We start from the raw sequence: 12,532 nt of genomic DNA, 5'->3' as shown, positions 1-12,532 counted from the left end.
TCTTACTCAAAAAGTAAATACTGGAGACACTTAACCTTAGGAAGGTTGCTCTTGTGCCAGTGACAAATCTTCTTTTTCTTTTTTTCCCTCAATTAGTAGAAATTGTTAATTCCCATTTGCCCCTTTTAATTATATGTCCATAGCTGATAGTTCGGTGCTTAGGCTACTCTTAACACAGAAGATTAGGCTACATTGAAGAGGAGACTCAAAAATAACTGGTTGAGATGTGCATCTGTATCAGTTTGCAGAAGTCGGGGTGCTGCTCAAGGCTTCAGTGACTTGGGAAATGAATTGCATGTGGTCTTGTAAAAAAAAAAAAAAAAAAAAAAAAAATTTCTACTAAATAAATCCCTCTTGAGCATGCGGAGTTAGGTTTCTCAGGTTTTTTCCCTCAAAGCTGAAATAGCTGAAGTAGTGTAAGGAAGAAAAGAATACTGCTCCAGAGAGCGTTATATGACATCTGTCTGGATGGGCAAACTTCACCAGGGAAGTGTAATGTACATGTCGTTAACAAGCAACTGACCGTACTCTTTTAATTGAGGTTAACGGGCAAGGAAATACAACTTTCTACATGTCCTCTATGAAGAAAGATACCTGCCGGTCGTAATCTGAAGGTGGTGTTTCGACAGTGGCAGATTGCCTGTACAGGTAAGACAGTAGTGCGTGGGTGCGTGTACCCAAAGGCTTCGTGTCACGTACTTGTGGTTGTGGAGATGATGCTGAGAAAATACTGTAGTGAGACGCTACCCCCCCCCCCTCAGTTATACAGTAAAAACATCTGGTCATTTTTTTTAATCGCTGTTGATTTGGACCACCATATCTAAAGTGGAGTCTGGAGATGAAAAGCTTTTAATTTTGTTACCGGTTGTCAGTTAATCTCTCAGTTGTAACACTTTAACAGAAGGAGGAGGATAACGCTTATAATCAGTGAACTGATGAATATTTCATTTACCACAAGTAAATGAAGACTTAGTTTGAGCATGCTATCCTTGAAGATAAAAAGCCTAACAAGTTTCTTCCTTTCCAATTTTATTAAATGCCACCAATCTGATGTGGGATGCCTGTCTGGATCTTGTCATGTCTTTCCATTCTGGAAGAGGCTTATAGTACTTTGAATATCTTGCACCCTATGTGAATTAAGTGAAGGATTTGACGATTACACTGACAAGATACTCGGGATGTCTCGGCATTTAGCTTCAAAGGGATTTTAAGACATCGGTCAGCTGTAAATCATTGTAAATCCAGCCATCAGCTTGAGAATTCCTTCCACTTTCCGACCCTGCTGGTTATAAGAAGTTGGTTGAAACGCTGGATGTGTGGTGTGGGTTAGCGGGCAATGCTCCCGGGCTTTCTGAGGTTCTTCCCCAGCGCAGTATCGTGAATGCGGGCTCGTTGCGTATGTTACTGAACGCTTTGTTCAGTGGAGTGGAATTAAGGCTGCAAACTAAAGAACAATTTTGATCTGACAACGGAAGTTAAATGGCATTAAGTCAAGGGATTAATTTTAGAATACTCAAATATTTTAAAATCCTTGGCAGGGGATAGAAATATCCAGAATGCACTCTAGAAAAGAATCAATGGAGCACACTGAAACATCTGTAAGTCTTTTGTTTCTTGAATGTGGCTTTTTAAGGATACATTGAGTAACTGAAAGTGCTAGAGAATGAGGCCCGCTGTTTCTGTATATAGTAGAAAGAACGATTTCTCCTTCCAAAATTGGTAAAGTGGGTGGCAGCTTTATTGCTGTAGAAGTTGCCCAGCGTAACAGGATGAAGGTCAACTTAATAACATGGAGGAATGCTTACTAATCTCTTCATAATATTCTCATGGGTGAAAAAGCAAGCAGTAGGTAAGTTCTGTGGCAAAACATGGAAGTAATTTTGAGTATAATTATTGCAGCAATTAAAAAGGAAAAAGAAAATAAAAAAGGCCTAACTACTGTAAACCTGAGTTGAATATTACAGTCCCGCCCTTTGTGCTGGAGACAAGAATTGCACTTGTAATACGGCTGTGTGATAACTTTAATGATTGCTGCAAGAGCTGCTGTATCAGCGTGTCTGTATCTTGGTGCTAGTTTAGCCGTTGTGATGGCTTAATGTAGGTAAAATTTATGTGAAAGGCTAGAGCTCTGATGACTTAGCTATGCGAGTATAAATAGCTTTGTCTTACTACAACCTCTGTGCCTGAAATCCTGGCTCTCTGTAGGCTTTGCCAGTGCACAGGTGAGTGACGTGTACGCTTTGCTCCAGAATTCTAGGTGTAAAACAGGTTGCCCTAAAGCAGTTGGTAAGTGTTGGTTGCGTGGCCTGAACTGACCAAGTAGAAGATGCGCATGGTTGTGGTGCAGACGTGATCTGGCCATCGGCAAACTCCATGGAATAAGGTAAGGAAATGGGTTCTGAGCAAGCGTGGCTGAGGCAGGAGCCGCTCACCAGCTTCCTACCTCTGAGGGGAAACTCTCATTCATTGCTGTTGAGGTGAACTTTGTTCAGCAGCTGAGCACAAACGTTTCCCTCATTACACTGCCTTACTATGTGAGCATTGCCGCATCTTCCCATTTCCTGACTCGCTTGGTAAGTGATTTTTCCAAAACAGCTTTACTTGCCAGGCTGTTCTGGCACATTTGAGACCCAGTTTGAGTGGGTCTCCTTACCTGTAACTGGGGGTGATGCCAACAGCAGAAACACACTGAAAATTCCGTAATGCCAGGTAAGCTTGCCAGTCTCTAAAGTCAGAGTAGGAGAAGGTGACCTACAGCGGTCTTTACTAATTGTTGGATGCATGGCATTGTTTATGCTGTGTAGGAGTTACTGTTGCTAATTGAACTTTGCCATGTTCCCTGGCTCCTGAAGTCAGCCTAACCACCTTTGAATGTTGTCTTGCTGCGCTTACAGGGAAAGGCAGGGGGAGGAGTTGCCTGAGCCCTGAAGCCAGTTTCCATTGCTAGTTGCCCTAAAACACCCTCTGTAGTGACCTGGGGTACTGGTTTTAGGTGCTACTGTTTGAGGTGTGGATAGTTTTTGGCAGAGGCATAAAAAACTTACTTAGTATATGAAAGAATAAACACACACATGATGATTGTATTTAATAATTGCTTATGTCTTTACACAAATGCTGGTGTCATTTTACAAAGTTCACTGATTTGGAATGGCAACAAATACTTTTTATACAGGGTAATGGCTTCAGCTAAAACGTGCTTGTCTTCGCAGCTGAATTCAGTCTGAGGATCCTTTCGTAATATAGCCACTTATTTTAAGAGCTCTCAGTCAATGCACAAGGATACAACTGTTTTGATAAGCTATCAAACCAAAAAATATGCCTCTTGACTGCTTATCTGGGATAGTAAAATGATTAACACTAAGTAGCGACACCATTAACATGTTTAAAGGCACTTTTTTTTTTTATGAGGCCCAACTCTTATCCTTCCTTTTGAGGGTTTTTTGCTTTCTTTGAAACACTGCTTTTTGTAACAATAGCTTTTCAAGTTTGGAAAAGTTCAAACCTCACATGCAGAGGCGTTGGTCCTAAAGATACTTCATCAGTCTGTTTGTATCTGAGGTAAACAGCTCTTCCAAAGACTCTGGCTTCTCTAAATTTTACCGTAAATACTGATATGAGCAGAGGCTTATTTTTCAAAGCGGTGACTGTCGAATAAATCAGTCATGTGAGAGAGGAGGTCACTGTAATAGAACTGGTATTAAGCAAGAGGCTTTCTTTTTTATAGCACCACAAATAACCTTTGGTTAATGTGTCAACTGTCTTACAGTTGACCTGCCGCTGAAACGTTGAGGGACAGATGTTCGTATCGAAGTTGTACTGGGAATATTCCAGTTAGCAAATGCACTAAATAAAACCCAACATGTTCGATTTCGAAAATGTAGTTAAATAGTATGCAAAATTAATTGCTGCCCTTAAGACTAGAGAATTGTACCATAGGAGTGTGGCATTATCATCTGCCAAACTTAGCAAAAGGATTGTTTGATTACTGTTCTTTCCGTGGCCCGTTGTTGCTAAACTTACTCAAGTCCAGTTGGTTATAACCTGAGGCATTTTTGTGTCCTGGATAATAACCCCGGGTGTGGAAGGTTACCCAGAGCTCTGTTTCTGTAGAAAGTAATGCTTGTCCCTTCCAGGAAAAAGGGGATTATTTTTCAGAGATTAGCTTTACGTGAAGGACTGACTTTGAAGTACTCCAATTGAACTACATGATTACTGCCAATCTGAGTCAACTGTGTGCCAGTTCCTGATTCGCTGTATGTGAACACACAACAGTGTTTTGTATTTTTTTCCTTTTCTGTATAGATCTTTAGCATCTTTCCTGGCTCTCGTACAACTTACAACTAGCAAAAGGAACAATTAAAGAGTTTTCTAAATTATATTTCAATAAACGCATACCATATGCTCTTAAGCGTTGACAGTTTGAAATCTGGCAGTTCAACTTAGAGAGAGAGTCAGGACTCCCAGAAGATGAATACCTGAGCGCAGAACTTCCTATTCTACAGCTTAATAAGTAAACTAAAAGTAGTGAGAGGTTGTGTGAAATGAAACTGTACAAGAAGAGCACAGAAAAGGTTCACTAAAGCACAGCAGAATGCCTGGGTACGGTGGAGCTGTGGGCCAGCCTTCAGGCACCAACGACTGTCCCTCTTGCAAAATCGGAAAAAAACTGACAAGTTAGACTGAGTTTCCTTAACTGAGCAGCTGGCAGATCTCTTTGTGAACACAGCATAAGAAATCCACGTACGAAGCTCCTCCATAAATACTCTTGTCTTCTACTAGGAACTGTCGGAAAAGCATCTCTGGCTGCTCCCGTTGTTTCACTATAATCAGCTGAAAATTATCGATAAGAGAGACGTATTTTTAGGATACAGTCATACTAAATGGCAGTAGTGTTTTCCTGTATCTATTACCGTATGCTGTTGAGGGGGGAAAAAACCCCAAAACTAATAAATCTCCACATTTCAGCAGCTGTATTTATGAACACAGGAAAGAGAGACTAGTGTGAATTAAGGTCTGCAGAATAAAATGGTAACCTTTAGACATGACTACCTCTGAAAATATCTTCTGATTAAGAATTAAGCGCATACGAGATGCTTGTGCCTACAATGCATGCTACACACTCACTGACATACAGGGAAATTCCTGATACGTAAAACCTTTTACAGCTACCAGTGTAAGTTGTGTCAAAGAACAGGTATGAGGACTGAGTTGAGGCAGAGAGAAGTCTTACCTTCATGGTGTAGGGCTTTCGGCTCTGGATATGCTCCAGTATTGACTTAAGTTTCTTAGAAAATGGATTGTCCAGGTCAGGCAGTGATGTCTGTTAGAATGAAAGCGTGGCAGGTTGTTATAGTCCAGTCACATCTCTCATGAATTCATACAAGACTAGCTGCTGGTACTTATGATCCAGGTTACTGTGGATTTCATTCTGCACTGGGAAAGGCCATCTCCTGCACAACAATGTGTCTCTCATCTGCCTCATCTTAAAGACTCATCTGTCTAAGCTATTTTTCAGTTTAAAATAATCACTATATGAAAATTCACTGTCAGGAGAAACTTTAACTGTTGCAAAGTGTTTTGTTCCAATGTTTGCAATACACATTCAATAGGACTTTAGTATCTGCAACAGTGAAAGTTTAAGGTGGTTTAAAAATGTTGTGAAAGCTTCTCGCCCATAAGTGCTCAGAGTGTAAAAGCTTTATGTAAAAAAAGTTTTATGTATTACTTCTGGTGTCTTAATACCTTCTGCCGGTCACCTGTTTCTGCTTTTAGTTTCTTTCTCTAATTAGCAGTCTGGTCTTACTAAATCATAAATTCTGAAAAAGGGACTAAGTCTCCATCTACTCACAGCCTCCGTGCTGATGTGTGCAAAGGACGGCACGTTGAAAAGCCCTTGGATGAGCTCTGGGGGCGTGCTGACTCCCAGCCACAGGAACATGCTCAGACCGTTGGCCAGAAGAAAGGCCCCTCCTTCTGAGAGGCGTTCCTCAGAGCAGCGGAGGGCAGCTGGGACAGTGTCACCCTTCAGATCCAGGCTGTGCTGCGGGGCAAAAATACACAAGAGTTGGAGACGTGGTGACTTCAAGGTGACTAAAGCTCTAATGAGATACTGAAAAGTAACTATTGAAAAGTTTAGTACATCTTAGTGGTTCCTTTCCAGATTAGAGGAATTAGAAAGAAACCGCTTCTTTTTTCAGTTAATGCACTGCGTGCAAAGGAAGACCTGCCGTAAGTGGGGAGACACTTGCGTACCAGCGTTGATCTTTACTAAAGCTGGCATCTTTCATTAGCCTGGGCAAAAACCTTGTTAAAAGTACAGCGAGATTCTTGGAGGAGGCTGATGTCAATGATTGATAATGTTACTTCCCCATTTTCCATTAAACTATAGAGGTTCTACCCTCCCTCCTCAATGTAGTTCAACTAGCAACTACCTCACAGTAAAAAAGTAACCCAGCGTGGTAGTGTAACGCTTGCCCAGCAGACAGAATCTTTTCTGCACCTGCACCATTACAAAATCGCAGCATACAGAAAACAGTTTTACTGAAAATGAGAAGATGTGCAAACACCACACTCACAATTGGCAGAAGCTGGGGATAGAAGAACAACTGTGTGTCGGCTACCCCCATAGACATGACCAGCTGTCGATGGTAAGCCCTCTCGTCAGTTGGAATTTCTGGTCTGCCAACTAGGACGCAGCTCTTCAACAGGCAGTTCATGTACACTGGCAGCACCTTCATTGCATCCGGAAGGATGAGCTGAGAGGCAGAGAAAGCTGCTTGTTTAATATATCCCGTGTGCTGGGGAACGAGAGCTGGACTTTCAAACATTTAAATAAACCGCTGCTTGGTTTCTTTGATTGAAGAGAAAAAGCTAGGAAACTTTTTTACACGTGCTGTTTCAAACCAGCCATGACAGCTCTGAATGGTTAATACATTTAATAAGAATCCAACAGAAATCATTTGCCCTATAGACTGTAGTCATCTTCTTGGATGCTGTCATCTCCCTGTAACCCACGCTCATTTTTAGGTACTAAATTAAAGGGGCGTCACATAGGAAAAGCGGCTGTTTTTTCTCTGAACAATTTAGGAGGGAAATGAAGGTCCACAGTCTCTTTGGTATTGTTTCTAACATATTTGGCCCTCACTAACATTGAACAATTCATTGCCCAGGCTTTTGATTATTGGAAGCATTGCGCAGTATGTCAAAGCCTTAGTCTTTCACTAAGCTGAATCACCAGGACGTAAGGGTGAATAATTTAAAAGGAAACAACTGTTGCTTTTACTGCAGCACTGAATTTTAAGTCATATAATTAGGATGTGCTAAAAATTCTAATCTATACGTTACATTCAAGAAGAAGACGACGACAAGAATTGGAAAATTTAAGGGAGATCAGTTTAAAGGAGATCAAAGGAACTAATCTAAAGCAAATGCCTCCAACATTGTCAGAGTCCTTTGGCCTTCCTGTTTAACTTCAGCATTAATGTACAAAATTGCCAATTGTCATTCAAAAAAAGTGTCAGCAAGCCAACCATTCCATTTTAAAGCGCCTCAAAATCTGGAGGAGATGATATGGATAGGGAAATATTTTGAGAGTTGCAAGAAAAATAGAAATTAAATGCAAATGCTTACAGGATTTGGATTTAGTTCAGCCGTCTTTGGGTATTTGTTTGAAACAGAAAAAGACTTTTGTCAGAAACAGTTGCTGAAAGGATTTGAAAACACCTTCCTGTTGGTTCAGTTGGACCTCCCCAAATGCTCTCAATATATAAAAGACTGGGCTGAAAATAATAGAGATGTCTATTGTTGAGAGAATTTTCAAGTAGTGTGGAATACAAGTAATCAGGTTCCTAGAGCTTCTTACTACCCCTTGGTAAATAGAGGCGTTAGTTAGCAGACTGTTATCTTAATCACCACGGATTCGCCCCCCCCCCCCCCCCCCCCCCCCCCCCCCCCGAGTTTGGCACCATCTAGACATCAGGTATTCATCACTCCAGCACACCTGAGACACCTACGTGCAAATTCAGATTGTTTACTAAGATACAATGTTATTTTCATTTTTTGACAACAACAGTCTTATTTGTCAAAAATTAGAATGCTAGAATCTTTAACAACATAAGAAGAAAAAATGAAAGCTTTGTGAGTCAGCACATAACTCCAGCAGGAAGAAAAAGGCTGTCTAAGCTCCTTTGTGTGAATAAGATCATCAGTTTCCTCAATAGCATTGCCATTTGTTCCGGAACAAGAGCCTCCGTGTGTTGTCATTGCTACCATTGAATCCCACCTGTCATTAATTATATTTGAAAGAAAAGGAAAGTCTGCCCTGAAATTTTCCTTTCTGGCACTGCTGACGCTGCAGGGGTGGTCGTTCATCTGCTGCAAAGCCTGGCTGGGGGAGGACTGAGGTCGGATGGGTTTTACCTGGCTTACTGCCGACGGGCTGGCACAGTTCTTCCTGTAACACGCCAGCATGTGAGCTGTCTGATTGACCAGGATCTCTCTGACCATCTTCAGTGGTTGGCTTAGAATGGCTTTAAAAGCTACAAATAAATAGAGAAGCAGAAAAGAGCGTGCTAAAGATGGACACATACTCTTAAAGCATCTATATTCCGCTAGCTTCTCATTTTACTAACCTGAGGTCTATGGCTGTTTTGTAGTCTCTTTTACAGACAGCATCCTGGAGGATGTTTATTCCTCTTTGCCAGAACCCCCCCCCCAAGGTCCAACCCTGTGACAGGATGTCCATTTCCACTGCTGTGCCTCTACAGTTTTGTGCATCACACGTTCCCAGCTACCTTCACAAGCATTACTTTTATGGCAGTATGTCTAAAATATGTAACCTATTTGTCTTTTCAATTTTATACCTCAAGAGTTGCTCAGGCTTGGAGCAGCAAGTTACAAAACATGATTTCCCACTAGGTAATCACTTCAGCTCCCTTTCCTTCCCCTTCCTCCACCCCAAAGTAAAAAAAGGAAACAAAAATGGTCTGTATAAGTCTATAACTTTACCTGACTTAGCAAAGAAGTTGGTAAGCGCATCGGTCTCACAAGTCTTGTAGACATCAGCTAACTGGGAGCTACAATTTAAACCTATATTGTGTATGCGAAGTCTTCTTTGCCCGCTTATTGATGTGTAAAGGACAGCACACTGCAACAGAGGAGCAAATTACCATTTATTTTTATTTTAAGCCAAAAAGCTTCCGTCATGCAAGAGCCACCTACTTTGTGCGTAAAAGGCATATAATTACTTCTGAAGACAGCCTAGCCTTGCAGTGCTGCTTCAGTGCTTCCGTCAGCTATAGGACCAACATACCTGTATTTTTTATGGAAGTATGTATGTTAGACATAATAAAAGTTACTAATCTTAAAATTATAAAAAATAATAATATGACTGATTGAAAGGCTCATTACTCTCATTTGCTACACACTGATGGTATCGTCTGAAAACAAGAGACCACCGATTGTAAATTTGTAAATCATGCTTTGTAATTGTGTAGTATTTGAACAGCTCAAATAAATGTATCTATCTGGAAAGATGCCATACAAGAGAGAAGCTTGCTGAGAAGTACTCTGCCCATGACATTATCTCTTGGCAAAAACAACACAGAAAAACTTCCTAATCTTGAAAAAAGTTGAGTGGCTCCTTTTACGTGAGTAAGTTGCTTATGAAGTGAAACAAGACGTCCTGCTGATCCCTGTATCCTGCATCTACCATGGGCTATTATTAAATAGTAGTACACCATCATATTAAAAATTGAGGGTGTAATTTAAGCACTTCCTTATGACTCCAATTCTACTTCAATATAATATATGATCCAAACCCTGCAGGGCAAACACAGACTCGAAGTTACTGTAGTCTGCCTTGCATTAGCTACTGCCGCAGGTATCCCTCATATGAGAGAGCTGTAAATGCAGTATCTATGTGGCATATACATCCCTGTCACTGCTGCACCGTGGCTCTAGGAAGCGACTTCAGACATACCAAACTGTATGTTTCACAGTGCTGTATTCATACAGGGATTAACTGCTGACCTATGACATGTATTTATAGGGGCAAGCTAAAAGCCAAGCAGAACAGAAATAAAAAGTTCAGGTAATTCCGTGGCTTAAGTTTAAAACCTTGCAAGCTGTAACATTTTCTGTCATTAAATAAGAAAAAGGTCATGACTAAACATTTAGAAGAGTAAACAACAACCTCCCATTATCTGATAATGGGCGGGACACTCCCATTCCTAACAAAAGATGTATCGCAAGTCTGTTTGTTGGCAATTTACTCAGAGAAATATCAATTATTGCCTAAGTGGCGTTGCCAAGAACTGTTACTGAGGTCCCACGTTGTGGGCTAAGGTGGGAAGCAAAGATTTAATTAGCTCTGAACCAGCCTGGCATTTTTCAACGCTCCTGATGCACTAGGCAAAATGCCTGTGCTAGCGGTGCTACTGCGGCCAGCCTGATCTGAGCTTGCAGGGCTATCCAGCTGAGCAGAGGAACGTGGAGGGCTTTCCCCTCTCTGCATGGGAGAGAGGGCGCTGCATGTCTCATCATCATTCGCAGAGTACGTCATGATGCCAGCAGGCGAGTGCTGTGGGGCTTCTAGCACTCACGTACCAAGAGCCCGAGGGAGCAGGGCAGCCAGCTGACAGTTTGCAGGTGAGAACTTTCACGGCACAGCTACCATGGCTGGTGGGTCTTGAGCAGTCCGTAGGGTTGGAAGTGATGTTTAGCAACAGAGAACTGCTCTGGAACAGAGACGTCACAAGGAACGCCACAGCAGTAGCAGTTTCCATATAAGTAGGAATTAATCTTGTACTCCAAATAAACTTATTTAGTAAAACGGAAAAAATAATAGCTGACAAGGTCTCAGTGAGTGTTTCAGTATAGAGGTAGGTGAACACACTAACTGTCATGAAGGGCATTGTTTGTGCTTTTGAGGTAAGACGCAACCTTTGGCTAGTTGCTTAAAACCTTTTGTTGTTAGTGGTAGTCTGTCACCAGAGTCAGTGCAAGCTGTGCCTGGCTCCCATCAGTCCTACACCGTAACCTTTTTTCTGTTACGGCTGCAGAAGTTCTTAATTACATGTAACGTCATGAAATGGTGAGCAAGTTTTTTTTACCTGAATTAAGGCTCCACTGTCTTCATTCAGTTTGTCATCATGTTTGAACTCCACTGTCACTGCCTTGTCACAGTCCACTGCTGCCATCTCTACATCTGTGGTGTTGTTCATGTAAATGGCACCAAAGAAGTCCGTAGCCCTGAAACCTACAGCCAGATTAAAACAAAACAAACGTGTCCTTTTATTTAAAAACGGCAAATAAAATTGATGTTATTTTGTGACTTTCTTTTGATGGTCAGTCAATTTTGCTCACTGAAACAGGAACCTTTTTCCCTCAGGGATCTGTAGCCTCAGGGGGTCCCCACCAACTGTCCTTGCCGATGGCATTTTTTGACAGTTGGGTGAGAGGGAAAAGCTGATGGGGCCAGGAAGCTGCGCGGTGACTGTGAGACCACCCAGAACCCTTTGTGCTGGTGACTTGGCCACTCTGTGTGCGTATGTTTCTCAAATACTTGCATCTGAGGTAAGAATGAATGCTTGAAAAGCAGACACAGTAATGTTATTTGAAGTATGAAAATGAAGGAACACGTAAGTGTCCAGCAGCAACACTTTTTTATACTGCTTACTTGCCATCCAAGGTGCATGCGTGATGATCAGAAGCCCTACTCAAATTTGAAAATGAATTATTATGGAGGCACAGACAGGAAGGACATATTCATGCATTTTATCAGTCTATCCAACTACTTTTCAAGAGGTACATAATGAAGTTAAAACAGTTAGCCTGATCTTACAAGTGATCTGTACAGCACTATATTATTTAAAATTATATATTGCCATATGCATTCATGTTTATTTTCATTCCCAACGGGTACCATTACCTGTACTTGTCCGAACCCTCATTATTGCATCAAATCCAGTCTTTTTTTCTACGTCCTTCCTGAGGTCACTTAAGAACTGTGGGCTGTCAGCATCGAGCTAGAAACGCAAAGCAAAAGTTGCAGTTCCCCACTGGATGGCAGCAACGTAGCAGAAACACAACCCTCTCCCCCTCCCTGTGACACCCCACCCCCCCCATGAAATCTGTTCTTTTCACATTTAACATCTCTCTCTCCCTTTAAAAAGAGAGAAACAATGTTGATTGTTGGTTTGTTAACAGAAACATATCTATGCAAGCGTCCACCAGTTCATCACTAGGCTTGGACATCCAGAATTTCTATTCAATCAAGTTATCTCCAGTAACATCCGTTCTTGCGCTTAACCTTGCAGCCCAGCTAGGATTTTATGGCACAGCCTGAAGAATTACAGAGTAGCCTTGCTGACTTCCCAAAAAATGCTTTTGCAGGTCAGCTCCTGACACGGAGAAAATCCCCTACTTCCCAGAGAGATTCTCATGAAATTTTGAACAAACAAGTGGTGTTACGGCTTTTTTTTGGCTCTTTATCATAAGCATTTTTATCTGTATACACAGGAGTAACTGACTT

At 41.5% G+C, this 12,532-nt stretch overlaps 1 protein-coding gene across 2 annotated transcripts in view; it reads right to left on the bottom strand.

The window, feature by feature from the left end:
* Positions 1-3,052: 3,052 nt before the first annotated feature.
* SEC24D (SEC24 homolog D, COPII component) overlaps positions 3,053-12,532 on the bottom strand; it is a 74,141-nt gene continuing 64,661 nt past the window's right edge. For both annotated transcript variants that reach the window (XM_076337303.1, XM_076337302.1), the window contains exons 16-23: positions 11,930-12,026; positions 11,112-11,257; positions 9,007-9,145; positions 8,419-8,537; positions 6,576-6,755; positions 5,849-6,040; positions 5,231-5,320; positions 3,053-4,830 (exon numbers count right to left, since the gene is read on the bottom strand). In XM_076337303.1, coding sequence (XP_076193418.1) covers positions 4,690-4,830; positions 5,231-5,320; positions 5,849-6,040; positions 6,576-6,755; positions 8,419-8,537; positions 9,007-9,145; positions 11,112-11,257; positions 11,930-12,026 — 1,104 coding nt within the window. In that variant the 3' untranslated portion in view covers positions 3,053-4,689. The remainder of the gene's footprint in view (positions 4,831-5,230; positions 5,321-5,848; positions 6,041-6,575; positions 6,756-8,418; positions 8,538-9,006; positions 9,146-11,111; positions 11,258-11,929; positions 12,027-12,532) is intronic.

The sequence above is a fragment of the Aptenodytes patagonicus genome, chromosome 4, assembly GCF_965638725.1.
Source record: "Aptenodytes patagonicus chromosome 4, bAptPat1.pri.cur, whole genome shotgun sequence".
NCBI lineage: Eukaryota > Metazoa > Chordata > Aves > Sphenisciformes > Spheniscidae > Aptenodytes > Aptenodytes patagonicus.
This window is presented reverse-complemented; position numbering and strand designations above follow the sequence as displayed.